At 40.0% G+C, this 24,604-nt stretch overlaps 1 protein-coding gene across 1 annotated transcript in view; it reads right to left on the bottom strand.

Moving 5' to 3' along the window:
* The window catches only part of CAPN13 (calpain 13), a 109,542-nt gene that overhangs the window by 58,998 nt on the left and 25,940 nt on the right, over nucleotides 1–24,604 (bottom strand). The window contains exons 4-7 of the mRNA XM_078382916.1: nucleotides 13,834–13,967; nucleotides 6,409–6,617; nucleotides 5,524–5,591; nucleotides 2,451–2,525 (exon numbers count right to left, since the gene is read on the bottom strand). Coding sequence (XP_078239042.1) covers nucleotides 2,451–2,525; nucleotides 5,524–5,591; nucleotides 6,409–6,617; nucleotides 13,834–13,967 — 486 coding nt within the window. The remainder of the gene's footprint in view (nucleotides 1–2,450; nucleotides 2,526–5,523; nucleotides 5,592–6,408; nucleotides 6,618–13,833; nucleotides 13,968–24,604) is intronic.

Here is a 24,604-nt window from a genome sequence, read left to right as displayed (position 1 = left end):
CTCACTTCATGAAGCTTTATCCTTCTTTGTGGTAAATACAATCCTACTGACCCTCACTTCAAACAAAGAACATTTTGAGTCATGGATAGTTTACTACTATTAAAAAGAAGTTGCCATGTTAAGGAGGAAACAATTGCTTCTAGGAAAGCTAGTGCACATGTGAACAATGCTGGGTTCTTTCTCAACTCCTATGGTCCTCACCCTCAGCTGTTGCCTGTGGCGCACGATGTGAATGCTGTCTTAGCATCATTCACACTTCAAATGCTTATGTGACCAAAGGGCACCAGGATATTGCGGCTGGCTCCACCCTAAGGTCATACAGTTCCCCTTACGCTTACCTGCCATAGTCCATGTCTTCAGCATGATTTATAGCAGAGCAAAAAATACTGCTGTCTTTATGCGGGCTTCTGGGCTAAAAGACTATTCAGTCAGAGAACCAGGGAAAGTTATATGTCCATAAAAAGGTTGCATGGTGTTCAAAACAATACAAATGCAGGAACAGGTGATACCTTTATTAGACCATTAAGAAAATAAAGCAAAAAACAAACATTTATTTATTTTATTGGACTTCTACCCGCCCATCTAGACCAAAGGTCTACTCTGGGCAGCAAAGTATGTCCATATAGACATCAGGTCATGACTAGGGGAAGTCACTGTGTGACATCAGAGCTAGGGTCAACAGGGAGGTATCACTGCCCTGTGTAGCCTCATTGAATACTCACTCAGTGCCCTAGGAGTTATAAGCAGAACTCAAGATATTTATTCAACTATCGTAGAATCATGGAATAGTGAAGTTGGATGGGGCCTATAAGGCCATCAAATCCAACCCCCTGCTCAATACAGACTATGGCCCCCGAAGCTCAAAATCAGTCAAAGCCACCAGGTAATCTGGGACATGTACTCCGGGAAAAAAAAGGTGACCCTCTTCCCCGAAGTTCTGTCTTCAACACTTGACTCCAAGTAATAAGTGAAGCTCACTCCCACCTGGGGGCCTCACAACTAGATTTCACAATATGGCTTTCTAAGTCAGTCTTGTTCTAGGAATAAAAGTCGCTGTTATGGCTGAGCTTTTGTGATGAAAAGAGGGGTGAAAATATGTAGCCTCTTTTACTGTCCTTTGCTGCTAGGGCTTTTATGTCCTGGCAACAGCAGGTGCTTATCATGTTGGCTACAAGCTGACAATCTACAATACATGGACATGAATGCACCCCAAACCCACATACATGTGGTAGTGAAGTATTTAATCTAGCATTGAGAGAAGCAACACACTCAAGATGTTGTTGGACTGCAGCTTGCATCGACCCAAGTAGGCATAGCCAATGGTGAAGGATGTTGGGATTTCCAGTCCAACAATATCCGGAGGGCAATATTTTGCCCATTCTGCTCTAGTAGGATGTAAATTTGCATCAGCAAATGAGGATCTGAATGGGGATTCTGTCTTGCCTTTTTCAGCAAATCTTGTGAGACTTTTTCATTGTCAGATAGGTCTTTCTTGTTTTTTGGTTAGTAGGGCTTGTGAGTTGTGTCACAGCAGCTGTGTCCTCTTGACAGGTTCTTCTTCTTCCTTTCCCAAATGCGTTGACCCATTCTGTTTCATAAAGTCACCTCTAATATCTCAAAATCATTACTTACATGACAACCATGAACTCTGCTAGTTGAAAACCAAGTCCCAACACCTTCTTATGCTGAGAAATATCCCAAAAACGCCTATAGGCACCCTTGGGAAGAAGAAAACCCTTCCTTCCTTCCTTCCTTCCTTCCTTCCTTCCTTCCTTCCTTCCTTCCTTCCTTCCTTCCTTCCTTCCTTCCTTCCTTCCTTCCTTTTGGATTAGAACTCCCATAATATCTGAACCCAGTATGACCAGTACCTATGCTAACTGGGATAATCTGGGAACTATAATCCCAAAAAGCAGTGCTTCCCATCTCTGTCCTCCTTATATTTAATGTGATCAGTTTTGATGCTGAATCAGGACTTTATACTTCTGAATTAAATTCATTCCACATGCCAATCCTACAGAAGTCTCCATTCAGTTAATTTGTTTTGGTCTCTTAAAACATGACTGCCTCTTTTCTCCCAGTGAGTTATCTTCTTCAGCAACGTGGACCGAACTATTGAGTGTAAATTATGATGTCAGATTTTCATCGCTCTTAATATTTCCCGATACTTCACTTAGAAACAACTAGCTGAGAGTGCCACCTTGCTAACTTCATCATCCTTTTGCTTCTCTACAAAATGCCTGAGTTTCAGACATTTTAGGAAGGCAGGAATTAAATTATGTGTTCTCAGTGATGCAGGAAAACCTAGATTAGATCAGCACTATGTTACCTTCGGGTCCTAAAAGCAATGAATCTATGAAAATAGAGAAAGAGAGCAGCAGGCCAGCTGCTGATTAGGATAGAAAAAGATTATATATAAAAAAGAAAGAACAAAAACTCTTTTCTTTTTTTACCTCCGTGGCCCATACGATGGTGTAAGCATGACCTTGGACAATTCCATTCTCCAACACCACGTTAGTAGGAGAATTCTGCATAGAGAAAGAATGATATTAGCTTCTGTAAAAGCACTTTCAAAATACATTTACATTTGATCAAACCATTGTGTGCTTTGTTTGGTATGAGGGAGGGAAAATGACCATTTATAATGGCAGGAGCTGAGCTACAGATATACTTAAGCATGTCCCAAAGCCATGAGAATAAACCCCAAAATCTAGGTTTGCCAGGTTGTCAACCTCTCCATTCCCTGAGATTTCAGGCCCACATTCTAAAACCTTGCAGAGGACAGCAATCTAAACTTCAGACAGAAGAAGCTGGATGATGTGACAGAGGCAGTGACATACTATTTGGTGTTCTTTTCGGTATAGAAGAGGACAGGGGTGAATGTTCCAGGCAACCAGCCTCAACACCATTGTCAACTGCTAGACCATTTGACTTCTGTAGGTAGAATGTTGTCAGGGAGTGGGCACAAATCCAGCATATGCCTGAGGATGCTAATATACACCTATTTTCTTGTTTCTATGTGTCTGTGAGAGTTCTCAGCTAGAAATCTGTGAAGGTTTTTGGAGCCATCTGATAGCAGCACCAGAACAGAAGAAAAGCAACATTCTGACCAGTGAGTTAATGTCCCATGTCCACCTCCAAAGTTCTGGTGGTGGAGGAGGAGAAACATACTCCCTAGCTTCCAGATTGATTTGGAAAGGTTATGTGACACTTCACTTGGAGCATAAGGACAGCACTGAAGCCTGAAGATCCATGGAGGTTAGGATGCTTGCATCCAACTGAATATTGAATTTGAGCTGTCTTTGAGTCAAATTGTTCAATGAGTTTGATATTTGCTGTAGCCTGAAGGTGGATGAGATTCTTGGCTGACTGCAAAAAGGTGTTATCTGTCTCTCTGAAAAGCTTTTATCCCATCTATTTTCCAGAGAAGAAAATCAAGTTGGCAAACAAAGTCAGCAACATTTAAATGAATAACTTCCCATCTGAAGGGTTAAAAGGTAAAGGTAAAGGTTCCCCTTGACAATTTTTGTCCAGTCGTGTTCGACTCTAGGGGGCGGTGCTCATCCCCATTTCCAAGCCATAGAGCCAGCGTTTTGTCCAAAGACAATCTTCCGTGGTCACATGGCCAGTGCGACTTAGACACGGAACGCTGTTACCTTCCCACCGAGGTGGTCCCTATTTATCTACTTGCATTTGCATGCTTTCGAACCACTAGGTTGGCGGGAGCTGGGACAAGCGACGGGCACTCACTCCGTCATGTGGATTCGATCTTACAACTGCTTGGTCTTCTGACCCTGCAGCACAGGCTTCTGCGGTTTAGCCCGCAGCGCCACCATGTATCTGAAGGGTTAGTAAGACTTTTTTGCCATCTCACAAGTACAGTACCAGGGGCAAAAACTGGTCTCCAACCCAGGGAGGACTCTAGTCATCAGAGCTGCTAACCTCCTTGCACAGGCAGGCTGTCCCTCCATTAAATATGCAGAATGGTTGTCTCTGATGGCGGATTCAAGGAGAAGAGATATGTTGGCGGAGAGAGCTATGTGCCATGAAACTTGCCCTGAACTTTCTAAGCTATGCTGCTGCCTCTGGGACTAGTGGAGGATGCTGTGTGACTGCTAAGTTCAGCTGCCAGCACCATTGAGTTTGGGAATTAGAATGAGACGGACACCATCTTGGGTCTTGCCTCAGGTAGCAAAATGGATTGTGGTGGCCCCATTCACACAATGGAGAATCTTATTTAGCCAAGTCCGAATTCATTAAAGACTTGAAAGGACATCAGTGCTCTGAATTGTATTTGGGAAACAAACCAGTAGCCAGTGCAATTCAATTATGCCAGGTCTAGCAATCTAATATGCATTGATTGCATTTTCTAGACAAATTGCAAGGGCAGGGTTTTCACTGTAATCATTTTCCAGCAGTAATCTGTAGGTAACTAGTATTTGAATGACTGTGGCATGTTCTGCATTTGTTGAGAAAGATCATAGATGTGAAGCAGCTGATGCTGGAAAAAAGTGCTCCTTGTCACCATTGCCATCTAACAAAAGTGCATCGTAAACTACATGAGTAAGAGCGTACCCCTGTCAAAGAAGCATCTCTAAATGACAAACCCCGTCTTTCAGAGGACAATCCTCATTCCAAATAATCCACCTACCACCAATACTTCAACCTTTCTAATATTCTGATCTTCACTACTTGGGGGGGGGGGATGCCCACACATTCTCTTGGCCTACTTCAGAAGGCTTGCTTTGATTTCTGAAGCCCTTCATTGTTTGGATTCAAAGTGGAAATGGCTGTGATCTTATGTGCCCCTCAGGATAGCAGGTTATACATGTAACTGAATAACTAATAAGCAACATACTTCAAGAAGTGGAAGGGACATGAGTTCAGTGTGCTCAAAGGCAAAGTTATCTTTCAGTCAGTATCCGGGGCATTGTAGGGTCACTCAGAGATCTTGGGTTGGGCCACTGCAAAAACCTCCATGTTAACCAGAGAAGCTGGGAGGGAGGGTTGCCTGTCTCAGGCCTTGGCATTGAGATTCAGCATTTGGGGATCATTCTCTGGCTCTCCAGTTTTGGAAATGAGCTGTTGTTGAGCCACCAACCCTGATATGGTTTTGGGTTCATCCTGAGATACAAACAGATCACCCAAATATGTCGTAAATCTCGATTTGCTCTTACTCTTGGTTTAGAAAACAATGCTGTTTTTCTTTTGAATAATTTACTTCCTTCTCACTGTGCATTGTGCCTTTCAGCCTATAAATCTTTCCCAAGAGACTCTGGTAGGCAGAGACCCTTGTAGCAAGTCTTGTTTGGCCTTTAAAGCCACCATTTCCCCCATATTATCTATAGCAACACAATGATGAATTTATGCCTCACATATCCCAGTCTGCAATTGTTGCTGAAGGATCTGCTCAATGACATTACAAAGGTTTTTGGTCCTGAAATATGGAATACGATGCTGCTGACCTGACAACCTTAGCAGGAACGATAGAATCCAACAGCAGCCCCTCTTGCTATGTGCAATTACCAAGATCGTGACTACTTTTTGCGCTTCTCTGCGTTTTTGATTCAGCAAAGTTAAATCACTCTGAAAATCTATGTGAAGTACAGGATAGAATATAGCTATTGTAGCGAACAGCCCTGCCCTCACCTGTCCATCACAGCTGAGCAGTGGAGAAGGAGCCAATGAGTGGACGGAAGGCGGTACCAAGGGGGGGAGGGGTTTGGATATAAAGGCTGGTGCATGGAGTATGAGAGCAGTTCAGTGAGCGAGAAGAGAATCTGAAGAGAATTGGTGGCAGCGAAGAAGGAAGAAGAGTGAGAACCTTGTGAAGGCCTGGGGGAATAGGGGCTTCAGAGGAGATCGCTACAGCTATGTTATGCAATTATAAATTACAAATTAGATTAGCTGAAATCCTATTGTGCTTCATAAGGCTACTGACATCATCAACCACAGACTTTTTCAAGAACTAAATTTTTGTAATTCTCTAAGGCTCCCTTGGGATATTTTCACCCTGAGGAAGCCTTGCGGAGCTGCGGGACAAGGGGAAGTACTTAATTTCTGAAAATGGCTTCTGCTGGGATTATTTTCTCAGTGGTGGCAATGTTTGAAAAATAAAGGCTGCCCCCACAGATCCGGCAGCCAAAAGAGACTTCTTTGGAATGCAAAGGATCCTCTCAGACTCCAAAAAAAAAAAAAAAAAAAAAAAAAAAAATTTAAAATTCCTGTCATCAGATTTATGTGGCTTAAGGATGATATTTCAGTCAATATATTATATTATAGCACAGTCTAGTCTAATTTGTTCTTTCTCCATCCATGTGAACCCCCATGTAATTTATGACTACCAGCAAATCTCCCATTCTGTGGCCCTGTAGTGCACATTGAGAGAGGGATGTTTCAGCAGCAACTTACAGTAATATAAAAACAAACAAACCTTTGACTGAACGGCTCCAGGAGTAGTGCATCCCATAACAGAGCCTGACACAGCAGCTGTTTTCAGCATCTCATATAGAAACATCTGGGGCCTTTGAAGGTTGAAATCCAGCTGGACTCCACCAGTGAAGTCCACTAAAGCCTCTGAAAGGTAGCCCCAGTGCAGATTGGAGTAGGAACCACGCAGCCTGCAAGAAAAGAAGAGATTGTAAGGCTGGCCAGTGGGTTTGGAACGACGAGGATTTCATTTGTATTACACTTCTATTGTATAATAGGTCGTAAGTATAAAAGTGTTTATATATTGCCCCATAGGGCTTAAAGCACTCTCTGGGTGCTTTACAATTTAATTATACAAGCTACACATTGCTTCACACACACCCCGCCCATAAGCTGGGCACTGAATTTACCAACCTCAGAAGGATGAAAGGCTGAGTCAACCTCAGCTTGGCTACCTGAGCCCATTGGGATAGAACCCAGGTTGTGAGCAGAGTCTTGTCTCCAATACTGCAGTTTAACCACTGCACCACAAGGCTATGCTTGATGGAAAGTTACATAATCTAATTATATGTTTTGGTAAGTGATCCTGTGTACTAGAGTCATTTGTAAACACCGCTCAGAATCTTATTATTTTAAACATACTGCATAACTCAAATCCTGTAAATTGCAGTGGCAAGCCCCTTCCAGCTTTGCAGTTCTAAGATAATGAGGATGATGATAATGTTGCCATTGGTTAAAAAGTCAAGGGTTGTATTCCTTGTCACATACCAGTTGTATGACTTGGCTAATGATGAGGAATACAAGCCTGAGCTTCTTAATCAGTATAGTTTGATTTACACTATTTGACTTACCCTGGCATGAAAAATTCATATACTGTAATTGTGGCCACTGTTAAGATATACTATAAACTGGGGAAAAGTCTGTTTTAATTTGAATGCCAATACTTCCTCTTTCATTCATCTATGCATAGAAACTGTTGTAGGTCCCTCACCCATCCTCTCATTTGTCAAAGGCATTCCAAGCAGCTAAAATAATCAAAACAATGACACAAAAATGAAGAGTAATAAAAGATCATTACATATTTAAGAAACGGCAGGATTTCAGATCCGAATTGCGGATGTATAAAATGGAATGCAGATTCTCCTGATCTGCTTAAGGGTCACTTGTGAAAGTGGCCTTTAATGTGTAGTGCTCAAGGCCCTCTTACAGAAGAAAAGAGAAAGAAATTTGTTAGGCTTGCATTTTAATGCAAATTGACCTCATCTGCACTTCTGGAACTAATGAATGAACTATCACACATTATCCTCTGTTTTTTTTTTGGGGGGGGGAGGGGTTGCACTTCCCTGACTTTGTGATGTAATTTTGTCAGAAATGCCTACATTAAGGGCTGAATACATTAAGGGGGAAAAAAGAGACAATGAAGGCAAAGATTGGGAGAAATTGCTTGCAGAATTCTATTTATTAGAAAATGCATACAGAAATACACACAATTTTTATGGAGACTTTGAAAAACCATTCACACACTAAGACAAACGGAACAGGACACCGTGAGCTAAGTGAACTTTAAAGCAAAGAAAAACAGATGCATCCATTCTGGTTTTTACGGGACCATTTCACTGCTTGTGAAATTTAAGACACTAACTCAGTGGATATTAGGGAAAGATGTCTAAGGCAGTTACCATCCTTCTTATCACAACATGCTAATAAGCACATAGGAAAGTGGGTGAGTGAGGGTGATTGAAAAACTGCCTGCTGAAAATTCTTCCTGTCAGAAAAATGAGTTGTAATCCAAACAGAAGGTATGTTCAAGGGAAAAGGTCAGTTTTTATATTTTTCAATCTTCACTCTTATGGGAAAACAGGAATGACCAACGCTATTTTGTGATGAAGATAGGAGCTTTGAAGCAGTATATCTACTTAAAGTATTGATTTATTGCGGACATATAAAAATCTGACTACCTTGCCATGTTAAAAAAAGCTGCCAGAAAGAACTTCTTGCCTAGAATATTTTAAAAGAGGAAGAGAAGGAGACAATCATTCACACAGTCATCTGCTCAGGTGTCAAAACTGGTATCACAGTATACCACTGCACAGTGCAAGTGAGAAATCAGGTGACTAAATGTTTCCCTGTGGTGAACGGCCTTGCATACTGTATATATTTCTTAAAAAGCAAGCATATTGATGAAAGGGCTATAATTTATTTTTGTTTTGATCTTGTTGCCTCAGGCTCAAAGTCCAGTGGTACCACCCACCACCAACACCCTTCTGTTGTGTGAACCCTCTTTCCAGGAGGCAGCTGCATGGATAGGGAAGGAAATAATAAACACACAACAAGAAGCATTAAACTTAACTGTGGTGTTTGGTTACTGCCTAATGCTGGTAATCAGAGGCAGTTTGAAGTCTTGCCAAAATGGTAGAATTGCTCTTTTAGATCAGAGCTTGAGGGAAAAAAAAAATTGGGGGGGGGGCTATCATGTTTAATAAGGGCCATGTTGGCAGGATAATCTAAGACCTGTAGTCTTTTAAATGTAACATTTCCCAAGCTCTGCTTGAGAAGAACACAGAGAAAATCCTGTTGGATCAGACCAAAAAGTTATGTAATCAAATGTCAATGTAACCCTACTACATCTCCATGGAAGTGAGCTGGGATGAGAGTTGTGGCAATCCTTCCTTTAGTAAGTTTTTCTTCATTCCTTAGCCCATTTCCTCTAGGCAGTTCTGCACATGTCCTATGGGAAGGGAGCAGGAGGACATTTGATCTGGGCCTCACTTCACAGGATGGGACTCACTTCAGCCAATAGGATGTAATCCCTATGAAATATTGGTTCAGCCCAAAGGGGTAAACTAAGAAAGAGTGGGGCTGTGAGTAAGAGATTTGGATCAGATAACAGCAGAAGAGCTGAAGAGGCCAGAGCTCCTCTTGCCACTTAGACTGTTAAGCACTCGCCAACTTGGTCTAGGTATAATTTGTATACATTTGTGCTGGAAGAGTGAGTCCATATAGTGAATTCATGTACGTGCAACAGAGTTAATACGTTATTCTAGGGTTTGGAAGATTCTACATGTGGAGACAGTTCTTCCATGTTATGGATACCCAACCCAGTTGATGGAGATATCTTGAATTTTTGTCTGAATGTGAAATCAAAGGGCACTTCAACTTTGCAATTCTACAAGCAACTTCTGTGTTGGTGCTCTTTCCAAGGACTTGTGTGTGCAAATTGCAGCATTTGTTGTTGCTATAATTGCTTGTGTTGTCTGTTATATAACTGTAAATAAAAGAGACTCATTTTGTGAAATTGTGTTTGCAAGGTTCATCAATAGATATCTAAGTAAACAAGCAGCCCCATAGAACCTGAAGTGTTACAAAAGCATGGTCTTTCATTTTTAAATTATTCTATCATGTATTCTACAAGTTAATAGAATAATATTCACTAAATATTTTTACTCCAAAACGCTCCTCTTCCCAAACAGTGAGGGGGCCTCACAATGAGAAAATGCCCTGGGTCTCATCTGAGCTCTCTGAGGGTCTGTTAGTGGCATAGTGGCGGGGGCATAGAGGCGGTTGCCCTGGGCACAAAATTCTTAGGAGCACTCCACAGTGGAAAGGAAGTGGAGGACGCTCTACACCCACACACAGGCACATGGACACCTTGAGGGAGCCTGCTGCATTTGCACAGGCATCCAGGCTCCACACCAGATGCAGGAACGAGGCACCACACAAACACACACAAAGGCAGTACACACCCCAGTGAGAGCATATGCTTGGAATCCCCCCAATACAGTGTCTGTGTGTGTGCTTGTGTGTTTGCACACGTGTTTCACTGCTGCGTTTCTTTTCTTTCTTTTTCCTATCTGTATGGTGCCTCTTTAAGATCGACATGCAGCTCCTTCTCTTCCTTTTTCTTCTCTCTCCCCTTCCCTTTTTCTCTTCCATCCCATCCCACCCACCCCAATTCCCTCCCACCTACCCACCTCAAGCCCACCTCTTTTTTTTTTTTTGCTCTCTCAAACTCTGCCTCCCAAAGCTCTGAAAAAATGCCTGCCCGTGAAATGAGGAGAGGGTTAGGGAAGAAATGAGTACTTGTTTCTCACAGAAAGAAGGAAAAGAGAGAGAGAGGGAATGAGAAAGAGAGAGGGGAACGGAACGGCTGCTTGGGGAGGGGGAAGGGAAATTCTGCACGCACCTTTGTTTTTGCCAAGGCATCTTCACTGTACGGCGAAGAACCTCACTGCCCCACCCCATTTATTGGCCCATGGCCACCCACCCAACTATTTTTTATTTATTTATTTATTTATTTATTTATTTATTTATTTATTTATTTATTTATTTATTTATTTATTTATTTATTTATTTATTTATTTATTTATTCATTCACTCATTCATTCATTCATTCATTCATTCATTCATTCATTCCATTTATACCCCGCCTATCTGGTCATATTGACCACTCTAGGTGGCTATGCTCTGTGCCTTCCCCCACCCGCCACCCCTCTTTGCATGGGATCTTAAGGGGTTCAGTATTGGACCAATGGAAGGGATTCAGGGAGTGCTAATGGGCCACACATGGGGGGTAATACTTGTCTTGCCCCAGGTGCTGACAACCCATGCTACGCCACTAGGATCTGTGTACCTTTATTACTTATGCCACCTAGATAAAAGTGTGACCTCAGAAGATGTTTCTCCACAGCCAGCCTTTCAATAAAATGAATTTGCTAGTCCAGCTGACAACTATATGTGGAGCCAGGGTGCATGGATGGGTCTTTTCCTTTGCTTCAGGCAGCAAAACGTCTTGGAATAATTCTGAAAATCCCTTCAGTTTAAAAAGAAAGGTATGCCTCCTGTGGTTGTAACATTACTATAGTTGTTATGAAATAAAAGTTAAAATGATATCATTAAAATGATCTTGAAATGAGTTGCAGTTTGATTGGGATGCTTTCTCTTTTGTGAGCAGTTTATGCACATTCGTGTTTCTAGGCAGGCCTTTGTAGCTTTGTTCAATTCTGCACACAAACGGCACATCACAAACCACATTCTGAGATCTGAAACAGTAGCTTTGGTTCCACATTTACCATGTTCTGAATTTAAAAACAAATTGCCAATGCTGGAAGGAGATCTGACCAAGATAAGTAAGCATACCAGGAAAGAGTGGAATTAAGCCCTAGCAGATCTATGTAAAATGTTGGCTTTAATCTTAGATTACTTCATTTTTATTTTGTTCAGGTCACTGAATGTTCATCAGATAGCAGCATGTCTGGGTAGCACCAGGAGGCATCTTTCAAGCCTTGTTTCCTTATCTTGGACTTTTGATCACAAATGCAAAATAAAAAAGGGGGAGAGGGAAGGAGGGAGGGAGGAAAAGACAAATCAGAATTGGTTGCCGATAACAAGAATACATGTTGTTAAAAACCACAGTAAGTACACTATCTGAGTAGTGCACAAAATCAGAAGATTAAATCGCTGGCTAATTGTATTTTAAAATAATGTTCCCAACCTAGTTTGACAAGAAAGAAATTTACAGTATACACAAGGGAGAATCTCCTTGCAAAAAATCTCATGAACAGCATCTCTTGCCACCTTCAAAAAATTGCGACCTGGTATTTTCTAGAATTAAAATGCTATTCAGCAAAGTAGCTCCTGAGACAATTCTTTCTAATCCAAAGTATATTTCAGTCTCAAGAAAAATCAGCATTTTAAAATTAGCTTATTAACACCTGCCATTTTGTGTCATGCTTCAACACTGCTTTGTTTTGGTGAGGGAAGAGGCAAATGGTGGCTTTAGAGGTACATGTAGATATCAGGATTAGAGATGGGGACGACTCACCACTTTGGTGAGTCATCCTGCTTCGTGGGGGCAACTTTGTACTTCATGAGTAATCAACTTTTGATGACTCACGGAGCACAAAGTTGCCCCCACAAACCAACGAATAATGAATTTATTTGTTGATTCATGGGAGGTTACTAAAAACACACACACACCGCCCCTGTCCCCCCACCCACCCCCGCTGCCACTCCCCACCGCTGCTGCCTTAAGGGAATCCAGGCTGCCCTTTGCAAAGATGGCATCTGCAGCTTCCCTACCCTGAATGAAGCCACAGCTGCCATCTTTGCAAAGGGCAGCCAGTTTCCCTTTCTACAGCTGTGGAGGCAACAATTACAGTAAGGGGGTGTTAGTGGGGGTGGTGAGACTAAGGTTGAGAAAGGAAGGGGGTGGGGTCAGGCTGTGGGGGTGGGTGGCTGCCTATCGGCCCACCAATCAACTGATTGGCAGGCCAGTAGGCAGAATGGAAAAGTCATACGATGCCTTTTTTTCATATGGGGGAACAAATAAAAATGGGGAAATATATGTCAAGCCGTATTCGTCGGGACTTAAAATTTGACGAATACCGATCAATGAATATATGAAAAATTGGCTATATTTGTCAAAAAAAAACCAATCTGATTTTATATTTGTCCCCATCTCTAATCAGAATGTTTACATTTTGAACACATTTGATGAAGAGGTAATATTGTGAGAAAAAAATGAAAAGTGATTCCAGGGGAAATTGTAATGTTATTGAGGTAACTGTGTAAGGCTTTATGTGTTATTGCCACATCTGTTTGTTGTATATGTGTGAAAAAAGTAAGTTTTTAAAAAAAGAAATAGAAGATGAAAAAACAGCAATCAGTGTATTTGCACATTCAAAAAAATAGCCAATTATTTAGAGAATCAAAAGCAAGGTTTTGTGCAGCATCCCAACAAGAGATGGGGACAACAACTCACCATTTTGACGAGTTGTCCTGCTTCATGATTCATCAAAGTTGATGACAGCTAAGTTAGGAAGAGGAAGGGGGTGGGGATAGGCTGTGGGGATGGGTGGCTACCTATAGGCCCACCGATCAGCTGATTGGTGGGCTGGTAGGCAGAATGGGAAACCATAGGAAGAGAGGGAAGGCTAGCTTTCTTTCTCTTCCTATAGGGGGGTTGAATAAAAATGGGGAAATATTCATCCCTTCATATTTTGGGGATCTCTGGAACACACAAATATGAAGGGATGAATATTTAACAAATCAGCGATTTCTGACAAATATTGTGATCCATTTTTTAATTTGTCCCCATGTCTAATCCCAACTATTAAGACAACAGTTCTATGGCTGTTTACCTATGATGGACTCCTACTGAACTCAATGGGACAGTAGAGCTTACTTTTAAGTAGACATATGTGGAATGACACTATAAAACATTGGTCCCAAACAAAAGAAATGAGCATTTGTGTTTTGACTTGAAATTCAGGCTCTGCATATGTCCTTTGCAATTATTTATCACTTATATGATACACGTTGTAATTGCTTATCATAGCAGGGAAGCATAGTACAGGACATAGGGATTAAACAGAACTTGGAAAGGGAAAAAGTTCTATGTATATTTACTTGGCATAGGCCTTTTCAAGCAGTGGTGGCCAGAATTCATTTCGGTCGCTGGGACGGACAAATACATATTGCCCATTGAGAAATGGCAGGCGGTCGTCTATCACCACATCCACCCAATTTCCAAATTGCCAGAACTAGAAAACAAAAGAGAAAAGAAGGTGTTTATTTTACCCAAATGCTTTCTTCAGAGTGTGGCATGTTAGATAAACAAATAAATGTTAGATCTAAAAATTAATTTGCTTGTGATAAATGTTAGGATTATCTATCTACCTATCTACCTATCTACCTATCTACCTATCTACCTACCTACCCACCCACCCACCCATCCACCCATCCATCCATCCATCCATCCATCCATCCATCCATCCATCCATAGGGAACCCAAGGCAGTTCACAACAGCTAAAATTATACAACTATCAAAAGTTTTAAAATATCATATAAACACTATATTAAAAATTAACATATATCAAGCTTAAAACCAAGAATTTTTTAAGAATTGAAACTTAAAAAAAACATTTTAAATTATTTGAATCTAATAAAGAAAGCTTCCCCAGCCCTGCATCCTCTGGGCGCTGCCTCTGAGTGGACACCTGTCCAGAGGATGTGGATTGCAAGGGACCCTCTAGTTAAGAATCAGTTGCATAGATTGGAGAGGTGGGTAGGTGGGGCTTCCTTCTAGAATGGGTGAGGGGAAACACAAAACGTTGCATGAAAACTTACTTTAAAACAGATAAAATGTGTTTGTGTTACTTTTAAAACATTTTTAAAGCTTTAGAACCATGAGTGAATTTTCTTTCATTCGCTGGGGGAAATAACAAATTTAACATTGAATTGTTAATGTAAACATTATTTACAATTGCTGGTCTACTACTAAAGCAAAAGAAGAAAGAAAGAAAGAAAGAAAGGAAGGAAGAAAGAAAGAAAGAAAGAAAGAAAGAAAGAAAGAAAGAAAGAAAGAAAGAAAGAAAGAAAGAAAGAAAGAAAGAAAGAAAGAAAGAAAGAAAGAAAGAAAGAAAGAAAGAGCAAACATGCTGCTTATGTGCTACTCCATAGTGCTTGAAGCACTCTCTGGGCAGTTTGCAATTTAATTATGCAGGCTACACATTCCCCCCCACAACCTGGTTACTCAATTTACCAAACTTGGAAGCATGGAAGGCTGAGTGAACCTCAAGCCAGCTTCCTGGGATTGAACCCAGATCATGAGCAGAGTTTTGGATGAAGATGCATTTTAACCACAAGGTTCTTAGACATTACTATTACTAGATATATGTACTAGACAGTTGCTATTAATCTAATCAGGTATGATCATAAGCACACAACCTTCCTAGGAGCTACTGTCTGCTAAAATGTGGGGAGGCCAAGGTAAACATGAAAGATAAGAACTGCATGTGTCAACACTGTAAATACTCAGGAAGACATGTTATGCTGAGTCGATTATTGTTCCTTCTTGCCCAGTATTATCTATAATGACTAGCTTCACTAGGTTTTCAGACAAAAGTGTTGCCCAGCATATCTGATATCAGAGATTAAACCTGAAACTCTTTGCTTGCAAAATGTGAATTCTATCACATATAACCCTTCTATATAGGGCTGTTTACCTCCCTTGATATGCAGTGTTTAGTGATGGATGAATCACTTTGGAATATAGTATACATGGGTTTTTCATGTATTAATTCCATCATAAGTCCGTTCCATTCCCATTTACAAAACACTCTGTAATTTTTAAAAGAAGTATGCCTATTTGCACAATTTCCTCTCACCTGCCCAGTTTGTATACAGCCTTCCACCAAAATATACATATACAAAATACATATTTTCATTCATAATTGTTGAGCTAAATTCATTGCAAAAATTAGAGAAGTTCCCAAGCTGAAGACTACTGTGACACACATTGCACATTAGCCTGGAACATGTGATTAGGTTAAGTCACTTAAAAATACAGACCAAGTGAAAATGTTCCCCACTTCTAGCTGTGATTGTGTTTGTATGGCCTACGTGAAGCTCAGAGCATGTCTTTTTGTCAATAGATTGGGAGCAAAGAGGCAGATGATGAGTGATCAATTTGTTTCTATGGTAGAGCGCTTGAAGTGCCATGCTATCTTCATTTACAATGTTTTTCACCTGCTCTTTTAATTTACAAAAAAAACCACAAAACTTTCCAATGTATATCATGGCTGGCAATTTGAAAATTATAAGGAAAAGTTTTTTTAAGACTTTCACCCAGTCACCTAGCTACAGGCTATGGAGTTCAAATGCAAAGGAATATTTATTAATTGCATAAAAGAGAGAATTTTGGGAGGTGTTACAGAGTGTCTTCCTCTGCTCAACTATTCAGAGTGAAGCTATTCTATCTTTTGTTCCATCTGGCCATTTTATTAGGAAGCAGTATTTCAAACCGCCTATCAGTCTACAGCAAGTTGCAGAGTGATTTAAAACATGGACATGATAATAACCCAAACCAAAATGGAAGTACCCAGCTTTTCACAATTCTGCAAAATGAACTTTCCAAAAAATAAAAAGGGAATAAAAAGGAAAACAAGGTTCTTCCATCAATTCTATTTTGGGCTCCTCCTTCTTACAATCATCAACTGTCATTATATGAAGGCTGCAACAGAGGGATCAAGATGAAGATGGTCCATCTGCACTGCTGAAACACCAGCTTCATTTTGCCTTTTTTTGCACTGAATTGTCCCTAAAACAACCCACTGTTGTAAGAACTACTACGCAATCGTAAGAATAGTCAATGATTTTATTTGTTTGGTTTTTCCCTTCACTCCTTTTTATTTTTCACTATATCTTTCGGGTTACAAACCTGAGGGCAAGGATTGTCTTATTCATTACCGATCTCTGTAAGATGCTCTGAGAAACTTTACCATTAGACAACATGTTAAGTGCCATCAGGCCGGAATCAACTTATAGTGACTTTAATAAAACTGTCATGGTAATTAAGGTATTTAAGAAGTGGTTTTACTAGTTCTACTGGCAATGCCTCAATGAGTTTCCATGGCCAAGTAGAGATTTAACCTCAGTCTTCCTGAGTCCTATCCATCACTTCCCGAGTCCTAATCTGTCACACCACACTAAGTTCCAAGATTTTGTTATACAGTGGTGCCTCGCTAGATGATGATAATCCATTCCACTGAAATCGCTGTTTAGCGAAATCATTGTCTAGTGAAAAGCATTCCCCCATTGGAATGCATTGAAACCTGTTTAATACATTCCAATGGGGAAGAATCGTTGTGGTCTAGCAAAGATCAGCCATAGGAAAGCTGCTTTGCGAACCACTGATCAGCTGTTTAAATCGCTGTCTTGCGAAGCTTAGGTCCCAAAAATACCTGTTTTGCAAGCGCGGAGGGAGCTGTCAAAATTGCCATCTAGCGAAAATCAGTTTGCGAAGCAGGGACCAAACATTGTCCAGCAAAATTCCCCCATAGGAACCACTGTTTTGCGAATCACTATAGCGATTGCAAAAAGTCAATGTTTAGAGAAAAAAACTGTCTAGCGAGGTAACTGTCTAGCGAGGCACCACTGTACTAACCAAACAAACATAAATGTGAACAATTCCTGATATGGATCTTGGAATTTCTCTCATGATCAGCAGAGTTATAGCTGCTTTTTCAGCCAAAGAGTAAGGTGCACAGGCTATAAATAGGAGGAAACTTGTAACATCAAACCAAGGTCTCCCTAATCTACTGTCTTCTTTTTACTTTTCTGTTTCTGTAGGATCAGACACATATTTTCAGAAGAACTATAATTGCAAAGTAAAGGCTTTTTTACATTGCCCCATTTTCTGTGCCTGGACAGCCAGCATTCAGAGACACGTTGCACTCACTTGTGAGTCCTATTTAAGCACCATAGCTATTCAATCTGTCTAATACTTTTCTGAAGACTCCCAGCTAGTCTTGGGGTAGGCAATAAATTCGTTGTAGAAGTATGTATTTCAGAACTACAAAGATTACCAATGGAATGGAAGGGAATCTTACCTCTGAAATCTATATATCACTGACACTTGCAATGTGTGTTTCTTTTTTTTGGGGGGGGGAATAATCATGAAACCCCATGTATGTGTCAAAATAGGCATAATGAAAATGTATATTATATTAAAAATACCCACTAAGGTACTTTAACCAGTAGAGGTGCTCAATAGAAAGTGCATATATTTAAAAATACACAGGAAAATATGCAGACACTTCCACGTGGGGCAAAAGGTTTTCTGAATCCAGTGAAGGACAGATAAGGAACAGCAATACTTTTGGGAGAATAACAAAGTTCAACAAGGCTTATAGATATGCAAATGCCATTACTAGATCATGTAGTACAGGGTTCCATAAATTAATTATGTCCAGTGACATCCCAGCTAGGCTACTGTATCACACGCTTATCTGGGCCTGCCTTTGGAAAATGCTTGTACACTTCAGTGGGTCCAAAATGCTGCAGCCAGATTGTCAACTGGGGATGATTGCAGGGATCACAGACCCCCCCCCTCCCATTACAGCAGCTTCAGCGGCTGCCATTCTGTTTCCAGGCGCAATTTAAAGTACTGGTTTTGAACTAGAAAGTCCTAAAAGGCTTGGGTCCAAACTATCTCAAGGACCATGTCTCTATGAGGCTGGCCAGGTGTTAAGATTATCAGGGAAGGCCTTTCTCACAGTCCCACCGCCTTCACAGATGTGTTTTGTGAGGACAAGGGAGAGAGAGCCTTCCTCTGTCGCTGCTCCCAGACACTGGAAATCCCTCCCACAGGAGCCCCAGTTTCTCTTCAGGTGGGCTTATCTTTTGTGACTAGCTGTCTAGGAGACAATAAACAGGGTGACTTATATTATGTTGCTTCTAAATCTGTTTCTTGTAATGCTTTTACTTGACATTTTAATATAACAGTTTAAATTCTTCTTTATATTTGAATCATTTACAGTTTTTAGCTTTTAATATTGTGTTTTTAATCATTTAAACCATATTAGGTCCCTTTTTTTGGAGAAAGGCAGGATAAAAATATATTTTTTAAAAGGATGTTCACATTTTCTTCATCCTGGACCCATTCATGAGTAGTTAATGGACCAGGCAGAGAGGACCCATATCCCCATCATTCATGGTGTGATGCCCTCATCCAGCCAATAGGCTACTATTTAAATCTATTGTCAATCTGCTTCACTGGGTGATCCAAGTTCTAGTTTTACCAAAGGAAAAAGGTTTTCTTTATCCTCCATCACTATTTCCTACATGCTTCACATGAATTCACATACACAATTTCACAAATGCCTATCTTTCATATTCCCCCTTATTTGTCTTTTCCCTAAACTGAAGAACACACATACTACTTTATCACTTCCTTTCAAAGGTGCCCTTTCTGTGCTTCCCTTTTTAGGATGAAATGACCAGAACTATACACAGTGTTCCAAATGAGGGCACACCATAAATCTATACAAAGGCATTATAAGACTAGCTAGCCATTTTATTTTCAATTCCTGCCCTTCAGAAAAGACAGAGTCTAATATGGAATTTGCCCTTTTCACTGCTGTTGCATGCTGAGTTGATATTTTCATAGAACTATTCATTATGCTAGCGCAATCTCTCTCCTGGGTAGTCACAGCCAGTTCAGGTCCCATCTGCCAGTGATTAAAAACATTTATTTTTAAAGAAGTTTCCAGTTCTGTTGTTGCCTAATATAATATTTATTCTTAACTTTGACTGTGTTTTTTCTTTCTTTCTTTGCTGATGCCTTTAAGTCCTGGAGCCTTGTGTCATTTATTGTTTATTTATTTATTAGAATCTAATTTTGAAACTCTGTGCTCAGTAACCACCTGGAGTAATACATAATAAAAATTATAAATGGAATGAATGGAAAATAAACAAGAGTGAAATATTTAAGTAATAATGGGCTCCAGCTACAGGAGGCCCGATTTAGATTGAATATCAGAAAAGCTTCTTAACTGTTAGAGCAGCATGACAATGGAATCACTTACCTCAGGAAGTCATGAGCACTCCAATGCTGGAGGTGTTCAAGAGAGAATTGGACAATCATTTTTCAGATCTGCTTTGATTTGGTTTCCTGCATTGATCAGGGAGTTGGACTTGATGGTTTCACAGGCCCCTTCCAACTCAATTATTCTCTGATTTGCATTACAAAAAGATCTGAATCATAGGAAAATGCTTTAAACTTTAAAGTCTAAAAAATATTCTAAAAGTAGGGAAGGAGGCAATAAGTACAGAAAGCCCTGTTGAATGATACAGTTCAGCATCCATTATTTTGGCTGAAACAGATTAAAACGGCTAGGCTACCATCTAGGATTTAGATTCTGGCCATTTACTGATACTAGTTTTCTCCAGATGAATTCATGTATTTCTAAATTAGGGATGTACAACCTGTCACCCGCCATCTTTTGCTTGGATGCACATCCTATCACCAGTCACCACTGGTTATGCTGGCTAGGGCTGGTGGGAGTTGGAGTTGAACAACATCTAGGTTTGTGACACATGTTACACACCTTTGTTTTAAGGACTTAAATAGGGAAGGAAACACAATAGCTCAGGATATTTAGCTGAATGGGCATCCTGACTGCATGAAGTACCTACATTTTTTGCATACGCTTGCATCCAAAACATCAGGACTGGGCTAGCATGAGGACAGCATGTGCAGAAAGGCACTCAAGCATGCACATGTAGAGTATTCATGTCCTGCTTTGGACCATGGATACTGTACATGCAATTAACGCACAAGGAGAGTTTCACTGCTGACAACACTGAGCTAAATGCACCAAGGCTCTGGCTTGGAGTAACACATTTCCCTGTATATTTATAATACATGGTGAGCATGTGGAGTGAATTTAACTGAAGGATGTTATATAAGAATGAAACCTCTTGAATGGTAAGGATTGTTACACAGCAACGATCGCTGGTACAAGAGCAAGGGTTTTCTTTAGGTTTGGTCCCCTCAAGGATTATCTGCTAGAAACGAATTGTTGTCGTTTGAAATTGGAAGAAAAGCATTTGCTATTCCCTTCCCTTTCCCCAAGTTCCCTACTGATTTAACTTAAAAAGAAATCCAGGAAGCCAAGTTTAGATGTTATGCAACAAGAACTAGAAAGGCCTTGGCTACAGATCAGGTTTATCTGAACCACCAAAAAGAAAAAGCACAGCTTCAAGCCAATAAAAAGGATCATGGTTGTGTTTCATCTTTAATTGTAGCTGACTGATGGAAAACTGAGGTTTAGACAGGAGAGCCGGTAGCCAGCAGCATGAAGCAGCTGGCCTGTTGACTGAGAATAGCTAATGTTTAAGACTTCAATGCCCCTTTGGTGAAACAATGCAGGAATCAAAATAGCTGAAGTACAGCAACAAGGTACCTTTCAAGAGATTGCCCCGATTAAATCCAGACACTGAAAGATTTCCAAAGGTTGGATTCATGAAACAGAGATCCCATATTATTTTGATGGTTTATTCTGATGCTAAGTGTTAAGCACTTTTGGGTCACAGAATTTTGTTTAGTCTGTTAATTTTTAAATGTCTTAGTGCCATTCCTTTTTTTTTCTTCTATTAAAAAGAAGAAAAGAAACAGCACAAAAAGAGACAAACACAAGGATAAACTAATGGAATTATCAACAAGGTACCCCTTGAAGCTCAGTCAGCACTCATTAAAAACTAATCAGCAGCCATGTGTAAAAGATGAGCAGCCAAATCCAAAATAAATCAATAAAACCAGTTTGCCAAATGAGAACAAAATTAAGAACAGATTTAATGCAGAATATAGCTTTAACAAATTTGTGCTAGGCAATGCCTGGATTGAACATCTCTGGAAATGCCTGAAACACCTTTCAGAATTTTCATGATGAGTTTTGGAACAACCTTAGCCCTAGTATACAAATACCCTTAGATTAAAGAATATTACCCAAGCCCTCCCTGCCCTTATAAATTACTGAAGGCTGTACTCTGTTGTATACTATAGAGTGCATTTTTAGCAGTGGCACCTGGGTTGTAGAACACTCTCCCCAGAGAGGCTTGCCTGGCGCATATACTTTATTGCTGTTAGTTCCTGGTTATGCCATTCTTATTTTCTGAAGTCCATCAGTACTTTTTAGGTGCTCAGTACTTCTAAGTCCTTCAGTACTTTTTCAATTTTACTGCTGCTGTTGGATTTACTTGGGTTAAAATTTCGATAAAACCCAATACTGAGGTTTGAAGTTCCTCCCCCTTCTAACCTACTCAATCCAAAAATTGTTCTAGTGAAGCCAGAACTTCTAGGGTCAGTGTGCTAAGACTTTTTGATTAGCAACATTGTTCATATAATTTTCTCCCTCCAATGATGATCGTCTGATTCTCTTGAATCATAGAAAGGTAGAGCTGGAAGAGTCTGCAGGGTTCAATACGTCCAACTCCCTATAGAAGTCGGAAATCTACAGCTAAAGCATCCCTGACAGATGGGCCTTAAACCTCCACTAAAAACCCTCCAGTGAAGGAGAATTCACTGCCTTTGATGGAATTCTATGGCATTATTGAGCAATTTTTCTTGTCAAGAAGTTCTTCTTCGTGTTTGAGAGGGGAAAACAACTTCTAACTTGAATCCATTGCTTTGTATCTTGCTGTCTGGGATCACAGAACACAAGCTTGTTTCATCTTTCTCATGACCACCTTTCTAATATTAAAAGATGGCTACTCTGTCACTTTTTCCCTCTCTTCTCCAAGCTAAACATAACCAGCTTCCTCAAGTGATTTTGTGGCACTTCATTTCTGGACCTTTTATAGTCATGATCATCTTCTTCTGGACAGGTCAGCTGCAACAGTTTTCTGTTTAGTGGTGATCCTTACAGTAGCTGGGTACTGAATTTTTACAACATAATGTATTGTTATCAGCAGTCTCTAATGTGAGGCAAAGCATTATTGCCCTTGAATAGGCAATTAAGACCTATTCACTTTATAAAAGACCTGCTCCTTGTAGAAATGGAAACTGCTGGAACTTGTTGTTTGATATGTATTAAGACATCTATTGGAATCTTTGGATTTTCTCTGGAGGCATAGCTATGGGGGCCGTAATGATAAGTGCTTTCAATTACTACGTATTTCACCAGTGAATATAAATAACCTGTTGTACACAGAAAGTGCTTCATTGATTTCACAGTTGACTGTCACCATGAATATAACATATTACTGTTTCAGCACACAACAGTTTACTTAGTATCTGGCAGGATGATACAGAGAACAGCTGTTTGAAAAAGGCTGGTCATTGTTCTATTTATAATCTTGCAAAGTTATGAGGAAAATTATTAGCACAGATAGGGTACAGTAGGTGGTAAAATCTGGGATTACATTACAACTCATTTACAAAATCATTACATGCATGCTGTGGTGAATTAACACTCGATAAATTATAAATTGTATTTGTTCATAATATCATATACATTCAGTTACTAATGGTATAATTTGGATTTTTTAAAAAAGAACGCTAAGTCTTACATAAATAAAAGAGTATAGCTTATAATAGCAGTATTGGAAGGCATTTTCGCCTGACTGAAGAGAGCAGCAGTTCAGTACTAAACAATGCCACTGTACTATAATAATTATAGCTGGATTATAATGCATGATTCCTTACTGATCCATGAATTTGGCTAGCTCATGGGGTTGCGAAGAGTCGGATACGACTTCATGACTAAACAACAACAACCTTTAGGCAGAATGAGGTGACTGCCTGAGGAGCAAGTTTGGGGCTTTATGAAAGGACAGCAAATTGTTGCTGAGTTTTTACTCTGTTTTAATTACCAGGATGGAGAGGCATAGCTACAGAACTTTCTACCTCAAACTTAGCTGTTTTTGAGTACTATGCACTTTGCCTATGGATGGATAAGGAACATCACTTGCCATTCAGCCTCAAGTCAACAAATGATGTGGGCCAGGCCTGTCTCTCTGTGTAACTTTCTTTGTGGAGTTATTACAATGAAAGAATGGAATAAAAGAACCATGGTCATTATCCTGAGCTACTTTGAGGAAAAGTGGGAAAGAAATTTCCCAAATAAGAACCTAATCACTAGACAATTAACGTTGACAATTTTCTCTTGTTACATTTCCATCCTGGCACGTTTTCCAGAGAAACTTTCCCGTCTGGTTCTCCACATAAACCTACATTAGGCTTCTTATGACCCAGTAATGTTCGAGGCTTTCCCATTTCTATAAGTCATGTAAAGGAATATAAAATGGCAGATGCTAGTGCTGAAATATAAAATAGGCTTTTAATTTTTTTTTCAGGGGAATTTATGCCTTCTTTAGAAAGTTGCATGATAACTAATTACCAAGAAGTGCTGCATTCACAACAACTTTGAGGCAATAATTTAAGAACATTATATACACAGATATTTGAATCATGTGTATGTGTGTGTAAAATATTTTGGTTAGGTGGCTTTTTTGTGTAGGTATTTTTCCTTCCGTTTGATCTTCTAGTGAGACGAAAAGTAGATCCAGGTGTACTGAGCTGCTGATAATTCAATGATGGGAAATATTTTCAAATAACACACTAGACTCCACTTCCTAATAGGGATGGGAAATAATTTTGTCAGGCTTGATATTCCTGCTGAAATTATCAATTCTACGCTTCATGAGACTTGTTACAAGGCAAGATATAATTTCCTCAGAAATATGCATATCTGCAAGGTCTGGAATACATTTCAGTGATAATAAATATATAGAAAGTTGAAATTTTACAGAGTTGGAAAATATGCATAAAAATGCCTTAATCTCTGCAGGAAATGCATACAGAGATGCATATTATATGCATTGCAGACCCATATA

The sequence above is a fragment of the Pogona vitticeps genome, chromosome 1 (assembly GCF_051106095.1).
Source record: "Pogona vitticeps strain Pit_001003342236 chromosome 1, PviZW2.1, whole genome shotgun sequence".
Classification (NCBI taxonomy): domain Eukaryota; kingdom Metazoa; phylum Chordata; class Lepidosauria; order Squamata; family Agamidae; genus Pogona; species Pogona vitticeps.
This window is presented reverse-complemented; position numbering and strand designations above follow the sequence as displayed.